The sequence below is a fragment of the Carcharodon carcharias genome, chromosome 6, assembly GCF_017639515.1.
Source record: "Carcharodon carcharias isolate sCarCar2 chromosome 6, sCarCar2.pri, whole genome shotgun sequence".
In the NCBI taxonomy this organism is placed as follows: domain Eukaryota; kingdom Metazoa; phylum Chordata; class Chondrichthyes; order Lamniformes; family Lamnidae; genus Carcharodon; species Carcharodon carcharias.
Window position 1 is genome coordinate 112,720,960 of NC_054472.1, and position 26,840 is coordinate 112,747,799.

Genomic DNA, 26,840 nt, shown 5'->3' on the forward strand with positions numbered 1-26,840 from the left:
CCTCACGGACTTTGAAAACAGAGCCAACCAGCTGGCCGACCACGATTTGGACCGCTGTGCTGATGGTGAGGTCGGCGCTGCTCTACCAAATGAGGATCCAGCAGTGCAACATCCAACTGCCAAATAGCCGACAGATTCCATGGCCCAGGATCCTTTCTTGTCAAGCCCTGAAGAAACCTCTGGAGAGGAATCAGGAGGCACCCTCCCTGAAATCCCGTTACAGTGCTCACTCACACCATCCACCAGCACAGAAACACACACCTCAGTGGGATCTAGCTTTAGAGTAGCCCCAGGATCACAATCTGGTGAGCATTTCGCACTGTCTGATCCACTGCAGGTGGCGGCAGGGACTTCTCAGGTGTCTGGCATTCGGAAGACTGCTGGAGGCCAGAACTTTGCTGAGTCCGAGTCAGATGACGAGCCTCTAGATTCGGTCATGTCACAGTTGCTGGAGTTGCAATGGCAAGCTCGGGAATATCAGGAAGGGATGTCTGCACTCCTCAGGGGCACGATGGAGGAGTTCGCCTGCTTTCAGGCTGAGGTGATAGTGTCAGCATACCAACACATCGAGGTCAACACTGGGTGGCAGACGCCATGGAGACCTTGTTCCAGGACTTCGCTCCTGCACTGTTGCATGGGCTCAACTTCATCGGTGATGCCATAGTTGGCCTCCAACATTGTGTATGTGAGAGGGGTGCCCAGCAGCGCAATCTCACTCCAGGTGCCCCTGCTCCTCAAGGAGTAAGCCTGGGGCTGCCAGGCGCCCATAGGGAAGAGGATCAGCAGGTGCACATTCCGGGCCCATCCATTCAAGTGACTCCTGGAGTGTTTGACTCATCTGACTCCCGTCTTCTTGTGACCTCAGCAACTCCAGCTCCACAGGCCAAGGAGGGTGCCCCTGCCATACAGCAGGACCTTGAAAGCAGGCCGGGGTCCTCCAAGTCTTGGCCCTCCAGAAGATGCCCGCCAAAGTCATCACAGACAGGGCGTCACAGCCAGCAGCCTGCCTCCACCTCCGCTGTGGATGTCTATGGAGCAACAAGACGTTGAGCCTAGTTAAGGAGAATTAGTTGCACGGCCTGGGCATGGGTGTTAATCACTCGTACATACTGTTCACTATTGTAAATACACTCCCAAGAACGTTTCCCTGTCTATGGCTCCTTGTTCTGATGAGCAGTGTTCTTGTCATCAGATGTGAAACCCATCTGCACAACATAAAGGCAAGTGTCTCAGTCTAGGGCCTCTTCCCTGTGCTCTGTGCAGCCTTCAGACCAAAGTGATGGTCCAGCCTCATACTACCTGGAAACATTACTGTTGCCTGCACCTCGAAAGTGCTTGTTGTTGCTGCCTGTATAGAATGGGCAGGCACCACATAGTTCTCTCATTCTCACAATGTGCTCTCATCACCTTTAAGGAGGGGCTGGCCCTCAGCTCTTCAGCATCTGTGACCACTGATGCTGTGCTCCAGCTCCTGAAGGGCTCAGGTGCTGAAGGCGGACAAAGCATCAGAACTTGAAAGTTTCTTGGCTGCATCTCTATGATATGACCTTAATCATGGAGTGCCAGATAGGAGTCAGACGTTCTCGGAGGCTAAGTGAAGATTAATGGAGTGCCCTCACTGCATGTCGTCATCATCCTCCAGCAACCGAGCGACCATTGCATCTGCATGACAGGAGCATTCTCGTATTTGCGCTGCCATAAGCCAGACTGGAGTCAAACGTTCACAAATGCAATGTGAGGATCTATGGTGTCACCTCACTGCATATCGTTATCTTCCTTCACAAATCTGGCAGCTATGAAGGCCTGCTAAGCAGGCCTGCCTCGTCTAGCCTGTGCAAGGGCCTCATCCCTGTCATCATCATTTCCGAGGATCTCCTCAGCCTCATCCCCATCAGCGTCCTCCTCATCTGAGGAGATGTGCAGCTCCTCCATCTCCTCCTCAACCAGCTTTCCTCCCTGTTTCAACGCCAGGTTGTAAAGGGCACAGCAGATGACAACGATGCGTGACACTCTCTGCGGACTATATTGCAGGGCTCCACCAGGCCAGTGCAGGCACCAGAGCCTCACCTTCAGCATCCTGATGGTCTGTTCCACCAAGTTGCAAGCTGCAACATAAGCCTCATTATACCATCGCTCTGCTACAGTCTGAGGCTGCCGCTTGGGTGTCATCAGCCACGGCCTCTGCGGGTAGCCCTTTTTCCTGAGGAGCCATCCTTGCAGCTTCTGTGGACCCTGGAAGACTCCAGGGATCTGTGACCGACTGAGGATGTAGACGTTATGCACACTCCCTGGAAACCGTGCATACACCTACAGGATGTGTTTTTGGTGGTCACAAACCAGCTGCACATTCAGTGAGTGGTTGATATAGTCCATCATGTGTAGTGATGGAGATCTGAGCACCAAATGGGTGCAGTCAATCGCACCCTGCACTTGTGGGAATCCCGAGATCAGGGAGAATCCAATGGCCCTTGCATCCTGGCTGTCCTGGTCCTGGGCGAAATGCACAAAGTTGTGTGCTTTCAAGAAGATGGCATCCGTGACCTCATGGATCCATTTGTGGGTGATGGCTTGTGATATCCCACAGAGGTCACCTGTGGAACCCTGAAAGGAGCCACTGGCATAGAAATTGAGCGCCGTGGTCACTTTCACAGCCATTGCCCTCCATGTCCCCTTGGTATCAGGTCCTGCAGTAAGTAGCAGATGTGAGTGGCCAAGTCCCTGGCATGTGCAGTCGTCAGCGACACTTATCCTTGGTCATCTATAGGAATGACAGGCGGTGTCTATAGATCCTGGTTGTGGCTAGGTACCGACCAGCCATGGTTCGCTGTCGCTCTTGGGCAGCGTGTGCAGGAACCCTAGCAGCCTCTTCTTCCTGAGGTTGCTGCTCCTGCCTTTGCATGGCCAGGAGCCAGTTGCTCTCTCCTCCGTCTTTTCTGCTGTCTGTAGGCCACCAGGCACACAGCTAGGTCACCAGGCTCCATGCTCCTGATGTGGTCCTCCTGCGGCATGAAAGAGAGAGGTGTAGTTAGCACGGCTGTACTTAGCACTTTTCCTGGCCCTGTGTGACGGCCCCTTAAGGCTTCCCAGAGAGTCCTGGTCACCCCTCGGATGCCCACAGATGAGTGCGCTGCATGGCTGTCCTGTCATCCTGAGACATGGGGGAGACTGCTCCTAACTGGGATGCTGAGATTGCAAGGGGCTGCGAGCGCCTCCAGCAGTGACTGCTACATGGCCAGTGTTGCGAGGAGATTGTACAATGTGTGCAGTCCAACTGCTCTGCGGTTCAGTAAAGTGGTCACAGTCTTTCAGTCTGTGCTGGGGAGGCAGCGGGGAGGTAAGGTCTGGAGAACTTGGTGGCACTTTGGTGCTTTCGTGTTACTTGCTTGGGCGGGCAGGCTAGGAGCCTGACCCCAATCATATCACTGTGGCTGTGCCTGATCTGCCTCAGTTGCAGAGGAATGGTCAGTGGCCACTTCCCTCGCCTACCCTACCACCACCTCGATTTCTTGTGCAAGGGATCAAGCAGTGCCCCCCCCCCCACCCCCACTTCCCCCCAATAGTCACGTCCGCAGTTAGCCTCGGGCAGCCCCCCGACAACAGTCGTCTCTGAGGCTGGACAGCAGCTGCCCCCAGACGCGCCCCCCCCACCCGGTGCCCCTGAAGCCTGCAAAGCAAAAGGCGGCCTTGGTGAGCTCTGCAGAACGATGCTGTTCACGCAGCCCCAGTTCCCCCAAAGGCCACCAAGTGCATGTCGCCTGTGTTCTATTGTGAAACACATTGACAGGCTTTCCTGCTGACGTGGGCAGATGATATGGCAGGGGTCCGAGAGCCTGGTGGGCTGGCCTTTTAATATATGCTGATCTATTACAATGAGTTCCCTGACGACCGTTGATGGGAAATGCGGTCCCCCGTCGGTAGGCTGAGCGGATGATCGCTACCTGCCTTCCCGCTGTCGTGAAACCGATTGCCACATATTGTTCACGCACACCACGCATCACGCCCGTTGCCAGTGGGCACATAAAATTCCACCCTGTGACTACATGAGCAGGTCAGAGGCTGGGAGTTTAGCAGCGAGTAGCTCAACCCTGACTCTCCAAAGTGTGTCCACTACCTGCAAGGCACAAGTCAGGAATACTCTCCACTTGCCTGGATGAGTGCAGCTCTAACGACATTTAAGAAGCTCGACACCATTCAGGATAAAGCAGTCCACTTGATTGACACCCCATCCACCACCTTAAGCATTCAGTTCCTATATATTTGGATAATTAAAGTCTCCCATTATAACTACACTCTAATTCTTTCACTACTCTGTAATTTCCTTGCAAATTTGTTCATTTATATCTTTCCCACTGGTTGTTGGGCTATAGACTACACCACGCACACACAAATTCACCTGTTAATATACTCATTCACAATCACCACTCTCTCTTCCAGGACAAGATTACACGTAAGAGGTGACAGCAAAATCTGCTCTGGGAGGTGAAAGCACACCTGCATGACATTCCTTGAGAAGGTAATGCTGATGGTGATTGGGAGCTCCATCACTGATGCACATGATGTACTGCAACAACTCACCAAGCCTCCTTCTACAGCACCTTCCAAACACACAACCTCTACTACCTAGAAGGACAAGGGCAAATAAGGACAAGCAGATGCATTGGAACACCACCGCCTGCAAGTTCCCTTAAGCGACATGCCATCCTGACTTTGAACTATATCGTCATTCCTTCACTGTCACTGGATCAAAATCTTTAAACTCCCTAACAGCACTGTGGGTGCCTCTAAACCACATGGACTGCAGTGGTTCAAGAAGGCTGCTCACCACCATCTTCTCAAGGGCAACTGGGGATGGGCAATAAATGCTGATCTACCCAGTGGCTCCCACATCCCGTGAAAGAAAAATAATGTTTTTTGTATCTGTCTTCACTGTAGAAGACACAAAATATTTGTTTAATGTCTTAACCATTTCCTTATTCCCCATTATAATTTCTCCTTTATCTGCTTCTATTGGGTCATGTTTACTTTCACTGATTTCTTCCTAGTTACACACCCATAGAGACATTTATAATCTGTTTTCATGTCCCTTGCTGATCTACTGTCATATTCTCTTTTACATTTCCTGATCAACTTCTTAGTCCTCCTATGCAGAATTCCAAAATCCTTGCAATCCTCGGGCTTGTTATTCTTTTTGGCAATATCATAAGCCTTTGATCTAACACTGTCTTTAACTTCTCTTGTTAGCCATGGTTGACCCACTTTTTTCTGTGGGGTTTTGAGTCTCAAAGGAATATATATTTATGGCCAATTGTGCTTAATTATTTAAATGCTTACCTATTGTCATCTATTAATGTACTTTCCAAGCCTACCATAGCCAGTTCCCGCTTCATCCCTATCTAGTTTGCTTTGTTTACATTTAAGATGTTTTGAATTTAAATTACTTTTAAACTCAATATAAAATTTGATCATATTATTCAGTCTTCCTTAGACACCCCTTTTCTATAAGGTTATTAATTAACCTTCTCTCATTGCACAATACTAGATCCAAAGTAGCCTGTTCCCTAGTTTTTTCCTTGACATAATGGTATAGAAAACTATCTTGGATAAATTCCATGATCTTGCCCTCCACAGTATTATTGCAAATTTAGTTTGTCCATTTTGTATGAAGATTAAAATCCCTCATATTTACTGTATTACCCTGATTATATGCACCTGATTCTGACTAATCAAGAGCTTGGTATTGTAACTTCTGCTTTTCAATTTGAGAGTTCCCTTGATGACTCCACTTCACTGGCCCAAAAATTGTCCCCAGTTTTTTGTGGGTATTTCCCCTGGTGCCATATTGCTCCTCTTCAGGTTACTGGCTAATTCCTGTGCCTTTGGCACAAAAATTGGAACTGTTTTTTTCTTTTCAGTCTTCCTGCTATCCATTCCCTACTTGAAAAAAATGTTGCCTTTGGGAATTATTGACCATGCTTTTCCTCGACTCCTCCAGACTGGACAGAATATTCGCCCCTCCCTAAGGGATTCAGAAGACCAAACTTTGTGGATTTATAAACCTGGTTTATTAAAGTTTAGTTGACATTTGAGATTAGTTGGAAGCACATTCAGCATGATTTCAGGTGGAAGCAATAAGTATCATGAACCAGTATTGCAATAAGTTGTCCTATAATGGTAACTTGGTAGAGCACAAATAATTCAGGCTGATTGGAGTTAAATGTTGACTGCAGAAATTTGGAGGAATATATTTTGTATGCTATGTTGCATTTGAGACAGTGGAAATCATTCTTGTGATATCTACAAATACTGGTGGCATCTGTAGGTTACTAGGATTAAAACTTAGTTTGCACCCACTTTTGGGTGCAGGTCTCATAATTTGCAACCTACCTGCACCTTGTCCTATTGAGGTAGACTGTATGCAAACTTTGTACTACCTTCTGATTTGTGAGGCTAGCATGTATTCCAGCTAGCCTCCGGGTCTTAAAAGCAGCCTGTGCCTGTTGAAGGGGAGCCATAATGACAGAAAGGAAGCTGCTGCTCATTGTAGCATTGCAAAGGCTGCAAGAGGAAATCAAGAAAATGGAACATCAGGGCAGCATGTGGGCACCCAGATTCATGGTTGTGGTGCTAGAGGCCTCAGTCATGGAGGTCTTTAGGAGGAGAGGCCATGTTTTCGCAGGGGGCTGGGAGGCTATTATAGGAAATAGTCTGAATGGAACATGAGCTACAACAGCAAAGGTGGTTTCAGATAACCACCTGCCCAGCCAAAGCAGCCTCAGGTGGAAGAGTTAGAGAAGCAGCACATCACTGATGAAGAAGCACTGTTACTTGATCATATCCATTGGCTCAAATATTGCACTGTGTGAACTTTAGAGGCTAGTATAGAGTCAAGATCAACAAGTGATGAAACACTGGGCGCAAATGATCTGCAGCTAAGCCAAGGCAAAAGTATAGCTTGTGTACCAGCTCATCAGAGGGCAAGGTAGCAGACAAGTTCTACTATAGGGGATTCAGATGAGGACTTTGATGGGGTGGTATACAAGAGGTGGGGGATCGTGGAGTCATGATGGTGAAGGGAAGTTCATGTGTGGAAAGCAGAGTCTGAGCATCTGATCCTGGACAGCTTGTCAGGAGTGAAGGTGTCCCAGATGCATCCTTTCTTCCTCCTTCACTTCCTACTCCTAGTGAGGCATCTTCCCAGTTGCATTGCCTGTGCCCTCATGGTGGTCGAATGTTGCGAGCGGTGCAGCATACTGGCACAAACTTGGAGATATACTGCAGGGTTCCCCCTGAGTGATTCAGGCAAAGGAAGAATTTCTTTATCACATTGGTGGTCTGCTCCACTATGTTCCTGGTGACACTATTTCATTATAAGCTTGTTGCCCTCATTGATGGAGCAGGGCCATCAGCCAGGTAAGTATAAAAGGGGTATCCCTGGTACCGAACAGCCACCCTCTGGATCTTCTTGGAAGCTCAAAGAATGACAAACTGCCTCAAAATAAAGGCATTGTGGCTGCTGCCAAGATAGCAGGCATTCATTGACTTTATGGTCTGTGTGCTGGGATCATACATCAACTGAATGTTAATGGAAAGGCATATTGATTTGGGGGGTTGGGGGTCTGCACATGTGTGCAATTGAGAGCTCCCTGCACCATTGGGAATCCTGATAAATTCATGTGCCCACACATTCTGCTTCTCCGCTTCTTATAATGCACACAATGGTTTTATGAAAGAGAAATCCTGTTTGACAAAGTTATTAGAGTTTTTTGAGAATATACCTCCTGGTTACATAAAGGGGAACCAGTATATGTAGCATATTTGGATTTCCAAAAGACATTCAACAAGGTGCCACACAAAAGTTTAATGCACAAGAAAAGGGATCATGAACTTGGGGGCGATATATTAGCATGCACAGAGGATTGGTGAATGGACAGGAAGCAGATATTAGGGATAAATAGGGCATTTTCATGTTGACAGGCTGTGACCACTGGGATGCTGGGGCCTTGGCTATTTACAATCTATATTAATGACTTAGACTGTGTGACTGTGCTTCAGTTGTACAGGGCATTGGTGAGACCACATTTGGAGTATTGTGCACAGTATTGGTCACCTTATTTAAGGAGGGATGTAAATGTTTTTGAAGCAGTTCAGAGAAGGTTTACCAGGCTAATACCTGGAATGGGTGGGTTGTCTTATGAGGAAAGGTTGGACAGACTAGGCTTGTAGCTGTTGAAGTTTAGAAGAGTAAGAGGCGACTTGATTGAAACCTTTAAGATCCTGAGAGGCCTTGATAGGGTGTATATGGAGAGAATGTTTCCTCTTGTGGGAGAATCTAGAACTAGTGGCCACTATTTAAAAATAAGGAGTCGCCCATTTAAAACAGATGAGGTGAAATTTTTTCACTTGGAGGTTTGTAAATCTTTGGAACTATCTTCCTGAAAAGGTGGTTGAAGCCGAGTCTTTGAATATTTTTAAGGCAGAAGTGGATAGATTCTTGGTAAGCAAGGGAGTGATAGGTTATTGGTGGGATGCAAATTTCAGGTTACAATCAGATCAGCCATGACTTTATTAAATGGCGGAGCAGGCTCGAGGGGCTGAATTGCCTTCTATTGCTCCTTGTCCGTATGTTCATATGCACCTGTCCAAACACCCTCAACCAATGTTCCCAGGACTACTTAAAAATATGCTCCCCCAACTCCCTGTTACTGCTAAGGGCACTTCTTACAAAATTGGAGTATCTCCTGTACTATGTTTATCTTTATCTTCCTTAAAAATGAATAAATGTTGATATTAATTACATATTGATCAAGGCTACTGATGACCCCTATAAAAATGTGCACCAAATCATGGAATTTAAGCCTGAGTATCGCCCATTCCTATAACTTCTCTCTAATAAAAGAAGGAAAGACTTCATTTATATAACGCTTTACACAACCACCAGATGTCTCACAATGTTTTATAGTGATGCAGTACTTTTGAAGTGTAGTCACTGTTGTAATGTAGGAAACATCTTGGTTTGCTCATTCAACAATATTGGCAACAATTTACCTTGATATAGCATTTCTAATGTCTTTCTTGGGCACTTTATAGAAAGGGAAAAGACAAGTTAACAAATTAAGGGAATGCACTGGTTGGAGAGTTAGGGGAGGTGATCAAAAGCTTAGTTCAAGCGATGAGCTTTAAATAAGTTTTTAAAGGTGGAGAAAGAGGAAAACTTAATGAGCAAGTGAAGGTTTTCTAATTAATTGAAGGTGCACAGAATGCCAGAGTGAAAGGATAGGAATGAAATATAAGACTGGAGGACAATTCTAAAACATCTTGGGTTAAGGCAATTGAGGGATTTGAAGATGTGCTGAAGAACTTTCATTTCAGTGAGTTGAGGCCAGGAGCCAAAATAAGTTAGTGAGGATAGGGTGCTATGTGACCAAAACCTGTTGTGGGGAAAGTTGCAGATACATCATAATTCAGGAAAATCCCACACTAATATAACCAATGGATAGCGAACTGTTTGAAATTTTTTTTAAAGTTGGCTCACTGGATCACTTACAAATTCTGATTAAATTTTTGTTAACATCAAAAACTTGACTGGAATTCAGGACACAACTTCTATGTCTAGAATTGCTGTCATGTTGAAATATGAATCAGCGTTACCAAGCTGACACCTGAGTCAAGGACGCTACAAAATGGGCAACCATTTGGGCTACTTTATCACCTTACATAGAACTTTGGGTTGTGGAGACTATGAAATGTAGTGGTTAGCATTTGCAGGATGGAATTCTAAATTGTAAAGCCCAATTTTAATTGAAGTGTGTGTTTGTGTGTTTAAAGTCTTTATCCGATTTTACCACTTTGGTCATTGATTTAGGCAAAACTGATTGCCTTTGCAATTACTACTACCTGCTTCTTATGTAGAATATGAACAAACGACAGCTTTGCAAGAAGAGGCAAGGGAGGTCCTCTCAGAGATCATCAGCTTGATGGAACAACTAAAAGCTGAATGCCAAAAGAAAAGTGAGGCTTTAAAAGCAGAAAGAATGCGGGTGGCAACACTTGGAAACAAAATTGATCAACTGTCACTCTGGTGGCTGCAGGAGCTTCCTGAAGCTGTACAAAAAGGTATTAGAATGACTGCATGAATAGTATTTTGGGTTTTTTTTTTGTAATATGAAGAAAAAAACAGCTCTTTTCAATGATGAAAGCGAAATACTGTGGATGCTGGAAATCTGAATTAAACACAGAAAACACAGTAAAGCTCTGAGCTCTGAAGATTCATACGGACTGGAAACATTAACTCTGTTTCTTTCTCCACAGATGCTGCCAGACTTGCTGAGTTTTTCCAGCATTTTCTGTTTTTAATTTTAATTGTTTTACTTATTATTTAATTATTTTATTTTCAATGTATTGGTTTATTGAGTTAAGAACATTAAATTTGCTTGGAAGCAAATTCAAAAACATTCCAACATACGGTTATCATAAATTAGTTGTCAATATTTGGTTTAAAATAAATTAGGATCAAAATAAAAGTTTAAGGAATTGCATCTTTTTAAGTAAAGAATTTGCATTTATCCAGAACCTCATCACATTCTCAGGATGTCCTACATAAATGAAAGAAAAGAACTTTAAGCCATGTAGAACATTTCCTGTCCTCAGGACATCCCAAAGCACTTTTCAACTAATGAATTGTACTCACTGTTGTTATGAATGCAAACAAGACAGCTAATTTGCAGACAGCAGCCATAATGAGCTGAATGGCTAGTTAACCTATTTTTGATTGATGGATAAATATTGACTAGGACACTGGGGAATGTGCATATTGCTTTCTGAAAAACGCTTTGAGATATTTTATAATCATCTGAACCCATATTCAGTTTCCCATTACCTGCCCGATATGTAGACAATTTGTAGCAAGTCTAGGAATCAATCAGAAAGCCCTTATTACTACATTTTGATTTGCTTGTTATTTGATGTCCCCTATTTTAGCTATCATTACTTCAATTGGAACACAGTTGTTTTCAATTGCAGCTGAAACAAGAAAAGCTAAGAAATTATTTTTGAAATTGGACTGGGAAAACCTCTAAAGATGGGCGTGGGGATCACAGAATGTGATTAACTGTGAGCGAACGTTCCGCCGCAGACAACATGCTAAATTAATGGTTCCTGCTTATTTTAGTAAAGCACCAATATTCTCTGTGCGAGAAAAGGTGCAAGGGCAAAGAGAAAAGGCGGTACGTTCTTTATATGTTGGGGGTGGAGGGCCAAGAAGCCGTCACATATATGATGAGGAGGCACTGCGAAGAAATCACAAAAGAAGTAAATTCAAGGAGTGTTGTTCCAAAACTTTGATGGAAAACTGCAAAAAATGCTTTTATTCAGTCATGGCACACTGCCAAAGGCCAACATTTATTTCCCATCCCCAATTTCCCTTGGGCAGGATTTTGCCCCCTTGGTGGGAGTGCCTGGTGGGAGCGGGCGGGGGCAGTCGGAAAGCCGACCGCCACCCGCGATTGGCTCTGCACTGCGATTTCACGCAGGGCGGGCCTTACTCGCCTTCCGTGGATCATGAGTGGCAGCGCTGAGTGCTCCCTGTGCAGGCAGGGAGAGGAGGGAGAGCCGGGCCTAGCGCACAGTTCGTGCATGTGCAAGAAAGAGCACTTCAACCTCCTTGAGGCACGGAGCTGCGTCAGGGAGATTGAAGCGTTGTGTAAAAAAAAATAGAGACTAAAAATTTAATAAAACGTGTCCCCTCATGTGACTCATGTCACATGAGCTTGGGCATATTTTTAATTCAAAAATAAAGTTTTTATTTAATGTTTATTTGCTTTAGGAAACCTCATCCTGCTCGTGCCACCTGGCAAATGCCGCCTGGCCTTTTCACCTGCCTGCCAACCGTTAGGTTGAACGGGCAGCGTAAATTTTAATTTAATTAGATTGTTAATGGCCTTAATAGGCCTTTTAATTAACAAAATATTGTGAGACTGCACGATGACGTTGGGACGCACACTCAACGTCATCGTGCGTCATTTTACAATCGGGTGTGTCAGGCACTCCAAGCATAATATTCTGCCCTTGAGAAGGCAGCGGTGTTCTTCCATCTTGAACCACTGCAGATCACAGATACACCCATAGTGCTGTTAATGGAGGGAGCGCTAAGATTTTGACCCAGTGGTAGTGATAGTGACAAATAATCTGACAAGAATGCCAAGGTAAAATCAATCTTCACACAGCATTTCATAACAACTGCTACCCTAGCCTCATTCATGCTGAATTCAGATCACCCCAATCCCAGATTTAGGGAGGGAATTGCAGAGCTCATGGCCTAAGCAGCTGAATGCATGGCCACCATTGTAAAGTGATTAAAATTAGGGATGATCAAGTGTCCAGAATGGGAGAAGCACGATAATATTGAAGCGTTTTATGACTGGAAGAGGTTACAGAGATAAGAAGGGTGAGGGCATGGGAGGGTTTGAAAACATAGGAAAATAGAAAATAGGAGCAGAAGTAGGCCATTTGGCCCTCTGAGCCTGCTCCGCCATTCATTATGATCATGGCTGATCATCCAACTCAATAGCCTGCTCCCGCTTCCTCCCCATACCCTTTGATCCCTTTCACCCCAAGAGCTATATCTAACTCCTTCTTGAAAACATACAATGTTTTGCTTTCAACTACTTTCTGTGGTAACGAGTTCCACAGGCTCACCACTCTCTGGGTGAAGAAATTTCTCCTCATCTCAGACCTAAATGGCCTACCCCATATCCTCAGAGTGTGACCCCTGGTTCTGGACTCCCCCACCATCGGGAACATCCTTCCTGCATCTACCCTGTCTAGTCCTGTTAGAATTTTATAGGTTTCTATTAGATCCTCCCTCATTCTTCTGAACTCCAGCGAATATAATCCTAATCGACTCAACCTCTCCTCATATGTCAGTCCCGCCATCCCAGGAATCAGTCAGGTAAACCTTCGCTGCACTCCCCCAAAGCATGTACATCCTTCTTCAGATAAGGAGACCAAAATTGCACACAATATTCCAGGTGTGGTCTCACCAAGGTCCTGTACAATTGCAGCAAGACATCCCTGTTCCTGTACTCAAATCCTCTGGCTATGAAGGCAACTTACCATTTGCCTTCTTTACCGCCTGCTGCACCTGCATGCTTACCTTCAGCGACTGGTGTACAAGGACACCCAGGTCTTGTTGCACATTCCCCTCTTTCAATTTATAGCCATTAAGATAATAATCTGCCTTCCTGTTTTTGCTACCAAAATGGATAACATCACATTTATCCACATTATACTGCATCTGCCATGCATTTGCTTACTCAATCAGCTTGTCTAAATCAAACTGAAGCATCTCTGCATCCTCCTCACAGCTCACCCTCCCACCCAGCTTTGTGTCATCTGCAAATTTGGAGATATTATATTTAGTTCCCTCATCTAAATCATTAATATTTATTGAGAATAACTGGGATCCCAGCACCGATCCCCGCGGAACCTCACTAGTCATTGCCTGCCATTCGGAAAAAGATCCGTTTATTCCTTTTCTTTGTTTCCTATCTGCCAACCAGTTTTCTATCCATCTCAGTACACTACCCCCAATCCCATGCGCTTTAATTTTACATGCCAATTTCTTATGTGGGACTTTGTCGAAAGCCTTCCGAAAGTCCAAATAAACCACATCCACTGGTTCCCCCTCATCAACTCTACTACTTACATCCTCGAAAAATTCCAGTAGATTTGTCAAACATGATTTCCCTTTCATAAATCCATGCTGACCCTGTCCGATTCTGCCATTGGTTTCCACGTGCTCAGCCATTAAATATTTTATAATGGACTCTAGAATATTCCCCACTACTGCCGTCAGGCTGACTGGTCTATAATTCCCTGTTTTCTCTCTGCCTCCCTTTTTAAATAGTAGGGTTACATTAGCTACCCTCCAATCTGTAGGAATTATTTCAGAGTCTATAGAATCTTGGAAGATGAACATCAATGCATCCACTATTTCTAGGGCCACTTCCTTAAGTACTCTGGGGTGTAGATTATCAGGCCCTGGGGATTTATTGGCCTTCAATCCCATCGATTTCCCCAACACCACTTCCCTACTAATACTGATTTCTTTCAGTTCCTTCCTCTCACTTAACCCTGTGTTCCCCAACATTTCTGGTATGTTATTTGTGTCCTTCTTTGTGAAGACAGAACCAAAGTATGTATTTAGTTGGTCAGCCATTTCCTTGTTCCGCTTTATAAATTTCCCTGTTTCTGACTGTAAGGGACCTACATTTTTATTCACCAATCTTTTCTCTTCACATACCTACAGAAACTTTTACAGTCAGTTTTTATGTTCCCCGCAAGCTTACTCTCGTACTCTATTTTCCCCTTATTAATCAATCGCTTGGTCCTCCTTTGCTGAATTCTAAATTGCTCCCAATCCTCAGGTCTGTTGATTTTCTTGCCAATTTGTGTGCCTCTTCCTTGCATCTAATACTATCTCCAATTTCCCTTGTAAGCCATGGTTTGGCCACCTTTCCTGTTTTACTTTTGTGCCAAACAGGAATAAACAATTGTTGCAGTGCACCCATGTGGTCTTTGAATGTTTGCCATTGCCTATCCACCGTCATCCCTTTAAGTAATGTTTCCCAATCCATCATAGCCAACTCGCGCCTCATACCATCGTAGTTTCCTTCATTAAAATTCAGGACCCAAGTCTCAGAATTAACTATGTCACTCTCCATCTTGATGAAGAATTCTATCATATTATGGTCGCTCATGCCCAAGGGGCCTCGCACAACTATATTGCCAATTATTCCTTTCTCAATACACAATACCCAGTCGAGAAGGCCTGTTCTCTCGTTGGTTCCTCAACGTATTGGTCCAGAAAAACATCCTGTATACACTCCAGGAATTCCTCCTCTACAGTATTGTTACTAATTTGATTTGCCCAATCAATATGCGTATTAAAGTCACCCATAATTACAGATGTTCCTTAAGGTTGGACGGGCAGCATTCATAACAGATTCAATTACTTTGTTAATGGCCTTAATAGGCCTTTGACAGTTCGGCGAGTGAGCAGCTGGTATGGTTGCACACCCACCAAACTGACAATCTAAATGAAGAGGGGTGACGTCAGGATGCCTGCCTGATGTCACCGTGTGTCATTTTACGCTTCGGCCAGCAGAGCCCGCCGTTGCTCACCGACGGGAAAATTCTTCCCCAGGTTTCAAACAGACTGATTCCACCTCAGACTGAGAAGAACGGAGTTGGAAGTTAGAGAACAGAGTTAGCGACGGAGACCAAACACAATAAATTCACTCTTTCCTATGTTTGCTTGGAGGAAATTTATGCCCATCTAATACAGGATGTCGGACAAGCAGTGTGATAAATCAGATATGGTGGAGGGTCAATAGACGCGATGGTGAGGCAAAGCTAGTTATTGTCAGCGTATATTGTTAGGACTGGGATGGGAGGAGTGCACAGTTTGTCTGGGCTCACTACTCTCCAGGTTGCAGTATTAGTGTAAAGGCTTAATTCACTCACCAAAATGGCCAATTGCTTACATTTGCTACTGTTAGACCCAGAATAAAAGAGACTTTAACTGGGCTTCTTTCAATAAACTCAGAATGATTGATTATAAAATAAACCTTTTTTTACAACAACTTGAAAGAACTGGTTAATACACAATTTGTAACCTGGAAGTGTAAATATCACTCCCTTTTAAGATACCCCAGCACTCACACAGAATGGGCAAAGAAATAGGATCTCTTAGAGAGATTGGTGGTTAAAGAAATACTTTATGAAAAGGATAAAGTTCACAGGGTTTTGACACTGTCGAACTGGCTCTCCCTTGTGTGAAAATGGATCAATAGTCACTGTAGATGTCCGGATGTTCTTGCCAACGGAGCTTCGGTATGGTGGAGGATATAACCAGATCAATCCTTGGGATCTCCCCCTTGTCTCAGTCTCTCAGATTTCCAAACACAGATGAGTTCCACTGAGATGAGGGTTCCTAGCTCAATACTGATAACCACACAGTATTTCAAACAAGGCAAGAAGGGCAGGGGTTGGGCAGCTTCCCCTTTCTTGGTTTTTCCCAACTGAGTTCAAAGAAACAAGTTCAAAACATAAAACATCTTTGTTAAGTGATATTTAGTAAATCACCAGGACCTTTGCCTTTAAAACAGTTTTTTTTTCCTAGCCATTAAAGCAATTACAGTTCAAATAAGCAAATAGCTCCCCTCCTCAAGTGCCATGCTGGTCATTTACCTGAAGTCATGTGATTTCTTGGAAAAGGCATGCTTGCTCACAGTCCAAGGTAAACTCACAACCTTTATTTTAAAATCCATGTCTGTTTTCCAAGTGTCCAAATGATACGATGCCCTTACAGATGTTTAAAAGAAAATACAGCCCTTGAATATATGGTTCTCCAACAATGGGCAGAATTTTATGCCCCGCATGTCAGCATTTAAAGTGTCGCGTGCTGATGTTGGGCGAGTGTCCCGACGTCAGCGCGTGCCATTGCGATATTTAGCTGGGCGGGTGCATGATGAAGTACAACGCACACCCACCATTAATTAAAGACCTTGTTAAGGCCCTTAACTTGGCAATTGATGCTGATTTTGAGGTGCCCGTGTGATTTTTGGCTTGGCACATGGGCGCAACGGGCAGGTGAGTAAGTGACTTTTTAACAAATCTCATCCACAGGTCGGATATTTGGGCTCAGAGGGGTTGTTCATGTTTTATGTGAAGTATTTATTGCAGAAAATGTTATGCCTGTGTGATTCGGATCAATTTCCAACAGCTTTCTTTGTACTTTAAAGCTTCAGCTCACCAGTCTGCAGACAGTAATCTTTATCAGGCCTGCAGCTTTCCGGAGGCCTCCATTTAGCCTGGGGTTATGGGTTCTGACATCTCCATTGGAGGCAGCTCCTCTGAGGAGGAAGGGAGGGCTAGAATAAGGAGGAGGCCAGCAGTGGACAATCAGCTTCCAGGGAAGCCAACTTTGGGAGGCCAGGCGCAGGCACAAGGGGCACAGGGCCAAGAGGTTGTCCCAGGTGGAAGGAGCTGCAGAAGACACCACTATCCTGCTGCTAGGGTATACAGGCAGCGAAGCAGCTACCTCAATGTGACTGAGGATCAGTGCCGAAGGAAGCTCCAACTGTCGAGGGGGACAGTGAACTCTTTCTGTCGGATGATTGGGCCTGAGATCTCCCCTAACTGTGTGGGTGGACACCCCATGCCAGCGGGTCTGAAGGTCACAGTTGCCCTCTACTTCTATGCCTCTGGCTCCTTCTAGGGCTCGGTGGGTGATCTTTGCGGTGTCTCCCAATCAGCTGTGCACACTTGTGTCAAGCAGGCCACAGATGCTCTGTTCAGATGTGCATTGACCATCATCCACTTCCGCTGTGACCAGGCAAGTCAGACACAGTGAGCCAGAGGCTTCACGGTGATTGCTGGCGTCCCCCATGTCCAGGGTGCAATAGATTGCACATATGTGGCCATCAAGGCGCCAGCAGGTGAGCCCGGTGCCTTCGTCAGCAGGAAGGACTTCCACTCCATGAACGTGCAAACAGTGTGCAGGATGCTGATTCTAAAGTCTGTGCAAGGTACCCAGGCAGCTCCCACGACGCCTACATCCTCAGACACTCCCAGGTGCCGGGGGTCTTTGGTGTTCAGGCTCGGATGGATGGATGGCTGGCTGCTGGGTGACAAGGGCCATCCCCTCAGAAGGTGGCTCCTGATGCCTCTCCGCCATCCAAGAACAGAAGCTGAGCAGCGCTACAATAGGAGCCACTGCATGACAAGGGCTGTGGTGGAGAGAGCCATTGGTCTTCTCAAGATGCGCTTCCGATGCCTGGATCGCTCGGGGCGCACTCCAGTACTCCCCAGTTTGCGTCTCTGAGATAGTGGTAGCATGCTGCGCTCTGCACAAACTAGCGCTGGAAAGGGGGGATGCAGTTGACGATGAAGACCTTAACGCAGTGGATGAGGCTGCACACGAATCCAGCAGTGGCTCAGAGGACGAGGAAGCACAGGGCAATAATGAGGGGCAGGACGCCAATCCACAGCTACACCAAGGAGGCGGGTATATCCGGGACACTTCTGCAATCCGACAAACCTTCAGCTAGCTCCACACACATGGATATGCAGGACCAGGATTGCCTGGCGCTTCCACACGTGGTACTTAAGTGCTACATCTTCCACCTCATCAACTGCAACTACGGACTTAGTACACAAACATCAATGTCCACACAAACACACGTATGTCTGTGAAACAGACAAATGCAGCACAAAGGAAACACCCTCAGCCATGGTCAGAAAAGTGGACTTTATTGCCACCAAAAAATTAACAAACGTCGCTCTGACGTTGAGAATCAAACATTTCCTAATCTAGGGCCAACACAAAATCACCAGTGACAAACCCGTGGAGTGCCTAACGTGCCTTATGCTTATGTTTGCGGGAGCTACGTCTTAGTGCTGCCCCATCGCTCAGAGTGGCTTGTAAGACAGCCTGCTGTCTCTGCTGTCCTGTTGGCCTCGATGACCTTGGCGACCGTCCTCTGGCCCGTGCAGCCTGTGCTGGCCCCGCCTGGGAGGGAGTGGCCAGTTCCAGAACTGGCACCTCCCCAATTGTCGCAGCCTGAACGGATGCAACGGTCACTGGCAGAGGGGCGGAGGAGCTGCTGCCCTCATCCGGAGCGCCCTGAGAGGAGCTCACAGTGATGACAGGCAGCTGCTGCGCGACGTGAGGTCGCATTGGACCTCACTACTTACCGCAGATGGATGGGCAATGAGTGGCGACATTTGGTGCCCAGAACATCTCCCACATTGCGAATGACCACCTGTAGCCATTAGCGCTGTGCGGGCTTGCAGGTCAGAGCGTAACCCAATCAGAAGATTCTCAATCCAATTGAAGCCCTTCTCCATGAGAGTCGCCAATCTCTCAATGGAGGGAGCCTGAAGCTCTGTTCTGAGTTTCATGCCATCACTGACACTCTGCCTGGATTCCTCCACCACAGAGACCAAGTGAAGTACACCCTCATACAACCCTGCCAGATGCTCCCGCGCACCCGGCCGCTTGGCCTGCAGCTGCTGCATGGCGTACATCTCCAGAGGCACCTCATCACTGCTCGACTCAGCATGTGCCTGGTCCCCTGCAGTCCTCTGGCTGCTGGCGCTATCTGTCTGTGCCATCTCCTCCAGCGATTGTGAAGTGCCCTCTCCACTGTGCTGTGGGACACTAGCCGACGTTATAATCCTCACCGATATGGTAGACGCTGCGCTGGTGCCTGGCTCACTGAAATGATGTGACGCAAGTTGCAAGTGACGCCCCTCAGGTGTGGAAGAGGGGCTCTGGACTTTGTCCTGGCGGCCATGCGGTGGTGATGCTGAAGTTAACAACAAGGACAGTGCATCAGTTAGCGTTCAGTCAGTAACACCTTTCATCCCTTTCCCCCTCAGGCTCAATGCGCTCAACCTTCAAGAACGTAAGGAGACCAACATTGGTGGGGTAGTAAATAGTGAAGAGGAGGCCCAAACATTACACGCACATACAGACAGGCTGGTCAGATGGCCTAAGGAATGCCACATGGAATGTTATGTGGTTAAGTGTACGGTTAAGCACTTGGGCAAGACAAACAAGGTACGGGAATACATGAGTAATGGTAGGACCATGAAAAGTCAGGACAGTTACAGGGACCTTGCTGGCAGACCCGTTAAGGTAGCAGAACAGGAACATAAGGTGTTTAACAAGGTAAAAGCCAGACTTGTCTTTATTAGCCGAGGAATAGAATGTAGGAAAAGGGAGGTCATGTTGCAAGTGCAGAAAACGCTGTCGAGGCCACAGCTACACTTCTGCGTTCAGTTGTGACATGCATTTCAAGGGACAGATGGCTTTGGAGTGGACAGAGTGCAGTGGTTCCTGACTAGGATGCATGCTGGCTTGGAGAGTTGGAGTGATGAGGAAACATTGCAGACACTTGCGACCTTTGCCGTGGAGCACAGGAGATTGACAGGTCACATTACTGACCTTCATACCGTTATGAAGGGCATAGAACGGGTGGACAGAAGGCAACATTTCCCCTTGGCGCAGGGATGACTAACCTGGTGGCTTTTATTTAAGTTGAATACCATGAGGTTGACAGGTGAGGTGCTGATGATCTTTTGGACAGAGTAATATGGGATGCACTGGCTGAAAGGGTGGTGGAGGTACAAACCCTCCTAAGGTGCAATAAGTCTTTGGATGTGCAGCAGCGATGTCATGGCATGTTAGGCCATGGGGATAGTGGTCACAAATAGGATAAGGTGATTTTGGAAGGTTCTAGAGATCCGCATCCTCAAGGGACCAATGGACCTTTGTGTATGACCCACATGTCCGACTGTATCAGCCTGTGAATGAGCAGTTTTGCTGTATAAACGATTGCAGCAATCATAAGTGCTTTGTATGGTGGGAAGACAGAGTGGATGGGACTGTGGGCCTCAAATACCTGGCCACTGCATCCCAGCCTCACCGACACCTGCCGACCTGGCCACTTGTCTCCTCCCCATCTCCATGGCCTGCTCTTCATAGGTAGTGAGGCGCTGCAGCATGGCGTGGCCACCACCAGTCTGCAAACGCTCCTGGCTTTTTTGTTCTATTTTTGCCTGCAGAACATAGAAAAGCATTTATTGGGCTTGATCGCCCATGTACTCTGCATACGCACGCCTCACCCCAACCACAGTGGTCCATCTGAGGCCTCCAGTGGCTCCTGTCCACACTACTGGTGATCAGTCACCAGAAGATAGTACAGCTGCTCCCAACCACCTCCCCCAGTGGCCAACTTGGACACATTTGGCGTCCATCACTTTGAATAACATATGGGTCTTAGCGCCCATGGCAAGGAGGCGCAACTATGTGCGGCGCCGAGGCCAGCAGATGGCTCTTGGCCATGACACCTTGAGGCCCCCCTTCCACCATCTCATCAACATCAATTAGACATGTCTTGGAGTTCTGAGTATGTGCCTAACTGCCTCCCCTGCAGGTTGCCCGCAGACTACTCAAATACGACAAACACCAACATATGTTGCGGGGAGAACCCATCTTCTCCTCAACCAGTAAGGCTGATGTAAGTGTGGTCACTATCTGTTTGCCCACCCAGCGTGCGCCAAATGCCCAATGCAGTAACAATACTAAGATGTGGGGGGCGGGGTGGGGCCTCAAAGGCTAAGACTACCTGCTGGGTAAAATGGCCAAGGCCGACATGGTATTCACCCTTCCAGAGCACAACAAATCATTGAAGCATTTGTGGCCCTGGGTTCCTGTCTGCCGCACAGCATCTTGAAAGCTCAAGACCTCCGCCATCTGCTGCCAGGCCTGCTTGGTAACATGGGGACCCTCCTTCTCCCACCCTCGGGAAACAAGACTTCCCGACGTTCTGCAACCTCTGAGGAGGGCAGCAAGGCAGGCATCAGAGAACTGCGCGGCACATTGGCCCCCCCCCCCCCGCTGGCCTACCCTGCAGCCTGCCCCCCTCCTCTGCTCTGCCCTCTTCTAGAGCCGGCTGTGCTGACTGGTCGCTGGCCATGGTGAACAGCCCAAAGGAGGCTGCCTGGCCTTTATACAGACTGCCATTGGAACGGGCCATCTGTACACGCCTGCCACACATTTGAAATTCCCGCTGTACACAGGAATCTGCAATGTGCTGGGCGGGCCTTAATTGGCCCTCCCGCGCAAAATGGCGGCATGGCCCGTTTTGCTGGCAGAGATTGGCTCCGCGCCCACCACTGATTGGGTCAGGCCTCTCCGGTTGACAAACATAAAATTCTGCCCAATATGTGGAAACTAAAATTCTGATTTTGGATGATTCCACCAAGGGGCAGCATGTAGGTGAGAAATGGGAGTGCGCCAAGGATAGATTCTTTGGCGGCTCCAGAGATAATGGTGCAGGAGCTTGGAAAAGAAGCCATTGCAGGTGATTCTCTACCTAAAGCTGGATCACAGAGGACATTCACTGGAGGAAGATGGTGTAGTGAACTGTGTCAAAGACTACCAACAGGTTGAAAAAGATGAGGAGGGACAGTGTAAGTGGTTACAGTCACATAGGTTTGGACCTTGAAAGAACATTTCAGTGCAGTGGTAGTGGCAGAAACCTGATTAGAGGGATTCAAACATGGAGTTCTGGGAAAGTTAGGTTTGGATTTGTGAAATGACAACACATTCAAGGACTATGGAGAGGAAAAGGTAGTTGAAGATGGGTGGGAGCTTGCAAGGACAGAGGGATCAATTTTGGATTATTTGATGAGAGTGGTGAAGACATCAGATTTGAAGGGAAGGGAGTGAGTACATGAGGAGAGGGAATAATTAACAACATAAGCTAAGTCAGGGCCCATGAAAGGAAGTTTGGTAGTCAGCAATTTGGTAGTAATAGGGTCACTTGATTTCTTACTTGCAGCCATTAGACCAGATTTTGACACTGTGCATAATTTAGAAAACAATGTAAAGGTAGGATCTATATGCAGTGAGACACTGAGCACGACTGACCTGCAGCCAGGGTGGGAGCAAGGATGATACAAGCGCCAGCTCGCTAGGGTCGCAACAAAATTAATTTAGTAAGGATCCTGTCCCTCATGGATACCTTTTCCTAGTCCAACTGTATTTATATTTTAAAAGGAGCCAATTTAACCAGGCTCTCTTGAGTCAAAGAAAGAGTGAGTTTATTAGTTGCTAAGTGCGAGGAAAAATAATACAAACACAACACACATACACATAGATTAGAAATGGGTAGGCCACAGCTGGAATTTTGTGTACAGTTCTGTTTGCCACATTACAGGAAGGACATAATTGTTCTGGAGTCAGTACAGAGGAGATTTATAAGATTGTTGCCAAGGCTTGAAAATTGCAGCTCTAAGGAAAGATTGGATAGGCTGGAGTTGTTTTTCTTGAAACTGAGGAGGTTGAGGGATAACCTGATTGAGGTCTACAAGATTATGAGGGGCCTAGATAGAATAGGCAGAGATTGCCTCCCAGCTTTGTTTCCCCTAGCAGAGAGGTCAGTTACCAGGGGGTACAGATTTAAGGTGATTGGAAGAAGGATTAGACGGGACATGAGGAAAAATTTCTTCACTCAGATGGGAGTGTGTGGAATTTGCTGCCTGGTTTGGTGATGGAAGCAGAAACCCTCAACTCATTTGAAAGGTACCTGGATCTGCACCTGAAGTGATGTAACCTACAAGACTATGGTACAGGCGCTGGAAGGTGGGATTAGAATTAGCAGCCAGTTTTTTATTTTTTCTCCTTCAGCCGTCACAGATATGATAGGCTGAATGGCCTCTTTCTGCGCCGTACCTTTTCTATGGTGCCATGGTTCAATGGATTGCCACTCTGCTCCTCATTTCTTACCTGGAAATCCAGCCATTCTTTTCTCGCCCAACCTTCTGACTCAGGCCAGGCGAGAACCGTGTAGTGCAGCACGTACCTGAGGTCTTCAGTCAATTGCTGGCGAGTCAGAGGTAAGGAAACCACACAGGCAGGTAAATTTAAAGGTTCAGCCACTTTCAGAAGCCAGGGAGAAGATTAGTTTGTAAGGTAAGTGGGTAGGATTGGGGAGGGTGGGAGGAGGAGTTGGTTGGTCAGGTGGGGTGTCAGTTGGTTGGGTGGGGGGATGGAGGTGAGCGTGTGTCAGTTGGTCAGTGGGGCGAGATTGGATGGTCAGTGGGGGGGTGAGGTCAGGTGGTCAGTGGGGGTGTGAAGTGGGGGTCTGTTGGTTAGTGGGGGTCGGTTGGTTGGGAAGGTTGGGTCATCAGTGGTGGGGTGTCGGGTGGTTGGTGGTGGGGGTGGGGGGGTGGTGGGGGGTGGTTGGGGTTGGATGGTCGGTCGGGGTATGGTTACCTGGGTGGGTGGTCACTGGGGGAGGATCAAGTGGCCAAGCTGCGGGGAGAGTCCCGTGGAGGTTCTGTGCATGGAGGTGGGGAAACAGTACTATGGTTACGCAGGAGTTAGAAGTGGTTTTAATTTGTCTAACTTTTCTTGGATAACTATTCTGTTAAGACAGTCAGAACCATCTGAAGTTTGTGATTTAAATCATACTTTCAGATGATTGCAGTTGCAGGGCAATTGTCCAATGGAAGTTTGAACTTCCCAGGCAATTGCCATGCAATCCTTACCTGAGGACTTGCAGGGGGTGATTACCCAGCCCATCTTTGGGTACTCCCCAGTTATGTCCCGGAGCTTGGAAGTTGCTGGCCATTATATCCACTAATGACTTCTTTGTGAAAAGTAGTTAAGCGATTTGAGTTTTTGACTTAAAACAAAAACAGAATTACCTGGAAAAACTCAGCAGGTCTGGCAGCATCGGCGGAGAAGAAAAGAGTTGACGTTTCGAGTCCTCATGACCCTTCGACAGAACTTGCTCTGTTTTTATCTCTGAGTTTTTGACTTGTTTGTTCTCCATTCACCTTTCTTCTCTTGGACATATCCTGAGTTATTCTTGTCACTGCAATAGAATGGACTTCTCCATCTCACTATGTTGTTTATGATTAAGCAGTAAACCTGAATATTCCAATTCCAGAAGCTAATCTACCTTCTATACATTACCAACATTTTCTGTTCTTTTAACTGAAATTGCGTATCCTTTTCTTACACAGAGCATGAGCTATGCTCACAGGATATATATGAATTACAGTGGCATGTTGAGGTCAAAGCATATCATTTAAAAAATCTACAAAATCAAATCGCCGATGCAGAAGTACTGAACCAGAAACTACAGGAAGAAATAAACTTAATGGAAAAACTTGAAGATCAACTGGAGGAAAAGCTGGATTTGGAATGGAACATTATTAATGATGTTGTAGCGCAACAAAAAAAGGTACTTATCATGAAACAATCTTAGATATAATGAAATGAGCCTAATACTGTTTAATGCATTGGATGCTATACAACTATCCCTTCCTTGTTTTACATTCCTAATGTGTTCCTAAAAAAAAGTGTGCTAAATGAAAATCACTTTCCCATAAGAAAACATGTAATAAGGATGGGTTTACGTTTCTGACCTGTAAATTTTACATGAAGAGCCTATTTGCCACCTTGAACCTAACTGGCTCAAAAAATCTTCTTATTAATTTTTAATAACTTACTCTTAATGACTTCAGTACTAAACTCTTTCAACTTATCTCCTGCTCTCTCTTTCTCGCTACCTTTCCAGCTCACTGCATCCATCACTTACTGCCTCCCCGCCGACCCCCCTACTCTCCACTTCCTTCCTGGCCCTCCTACTCGCTGATCCTCACACTTGCTACTTTTCTCTGCAGTTCTCTCCCGCTTGCTGCTTCCCTTCCAGCCCTTCTGCTCATCAATCCTTGCCTCAGAAGCAGAGAATTGTTGCAGCACATAAGAAGAGCATTCAGTCCATTGTGTCTGCACCAGATCTTGGAATGAGCAATTCACTTAGTGCCAGTCTCTCGCCTTCTCCTTGTAACCCTGCACATTTTTCCTTTTCAGATAACAGTCTAATTCCCCTTTGAATGTTTTGATTTAATCTGCCTCCAACACACTCTCAGGCAGTTCTTTCCAGACCCTAACCACTCGCTGCGTGAAATTTTTTTTTCTCATTGCTTTTATTTCTTTCCCAATTACTTTAAATTTGTGCCCTCTCATTCTTGATCCTTTCTTCTTATCTACTCTGTCGAGACCCCTCATGATTTTGAATACCTCTATTAAATCTCCTCTCTGCCTTCCTTTCTCCAAGGAAAACAATCCCAACTTCTCTGGTCTATTTTCATAACTGAAGTCCCTCATCCCTGGAACCATTCTTGTGAATCTTTTCTGCACCATCTCCAATGCCTTCATATCCTTCCTAAAGGCGGGTGCCCAGAACTGGACACAATACTCCAGCTGAGGCTAAATTAGTATCTTATGTAAGTTCAGCATAGCCTCCTTGCTCTTGTACTCTATGCCTCTATTAATAAAGCCTAGGATACTATATGCTTTATTTACACTCTCTCAACCTGTCCTGCCACTTTCAATGACTTCTAGATACACCCAGGTCCCTCTGCTCCTGCACCCCCTTTAGAATTGTATCCTTTATTTGATATTGTTTCTCCATTTTCTTCCTATCAAAATAAATCACCTCAGATTTCTTCACAGTGAATTTCATCTGCCGCCTGTCTGCCCATTCCAGCATCTTACCTATGTCATTTTGCTATTCTGCACTATCCCGCTCTCAGTTCACAATGCTACTAAATTTTGTATTATCCACAAGTTTTGAATTTGTGCCCTGTGGTCCAAGGTCTAGACCATTAATAGATATCAGGAAAAGCAAGTGTGCCAACACTGACTCTACAAACCTTCCTCCAGACCAAACAACATCCATTAACCGCTACTCTTTTATTTCCTGTCACTCAGCCAATTTTGTATCTGTGTTGCTATTGTCCCTTTTATTCCATGACCCATAACTTTTCTCACAAGGCTGTTGTGGGGGACTGTATCAGATGCCTTTGGAAGTTCATGTACACCACATCAACAGCATTGTCCTCATCATCCCCCTCTTCAAAAATCTCCAACAAATTAGTTAAACATGATTTTCCCTTAAGAAACCCCTGCTGACTTTCCTTAATTAACTCACATTTGTCCATGTGACTATTAATTCTGTCCCGAATTATTGTTTCTAGAAATTTCCCCACCACCGAAGTTGAACTGGCTGGCCTGTAGTTGCTGGGCTTATCTTTAAACCATTTTTTGAACACGGGCGTAACGTTTGCAATTCTCCAGATTTCTGGAACCACCCTAGAGTATAAGGAAGACTGAAAAATTATGGCCAGTGCCCCCACAATTTCTGCTCTCACTTCCCTCAGTATCCTTGGATGCATCTCATCCAGTCCTGGCA

At 46.2% G+C, this 26,840-nt stretch overlaps 1 protein-coding gene across 1 annotated transcript in view; it reads left to right on the plus strand.

The window, feature by feature from the left end:
- The window catches only part of LOC121278821 (coiled-coil domain-containing protein 178), a 211,184-nt gene that overhangs the window by 38,768 nt on the left and 145,576 nt on the right, over positions 1-26,840 (plus strand). The window contains exons 7-8 of the mRNA XM_041189276.1: positions 9,910-10,113; positions 24,604-24,824. Of these exons, the coding sequence (XP_041045210.1) occupies positions 9,910-10,113; positions 24,604-24,824 (425 nt within the window). The remainder of the gene's footprint in view (positions 1-9,909; positions 10,114-24,603; positions 24,825-26,840) is intronic.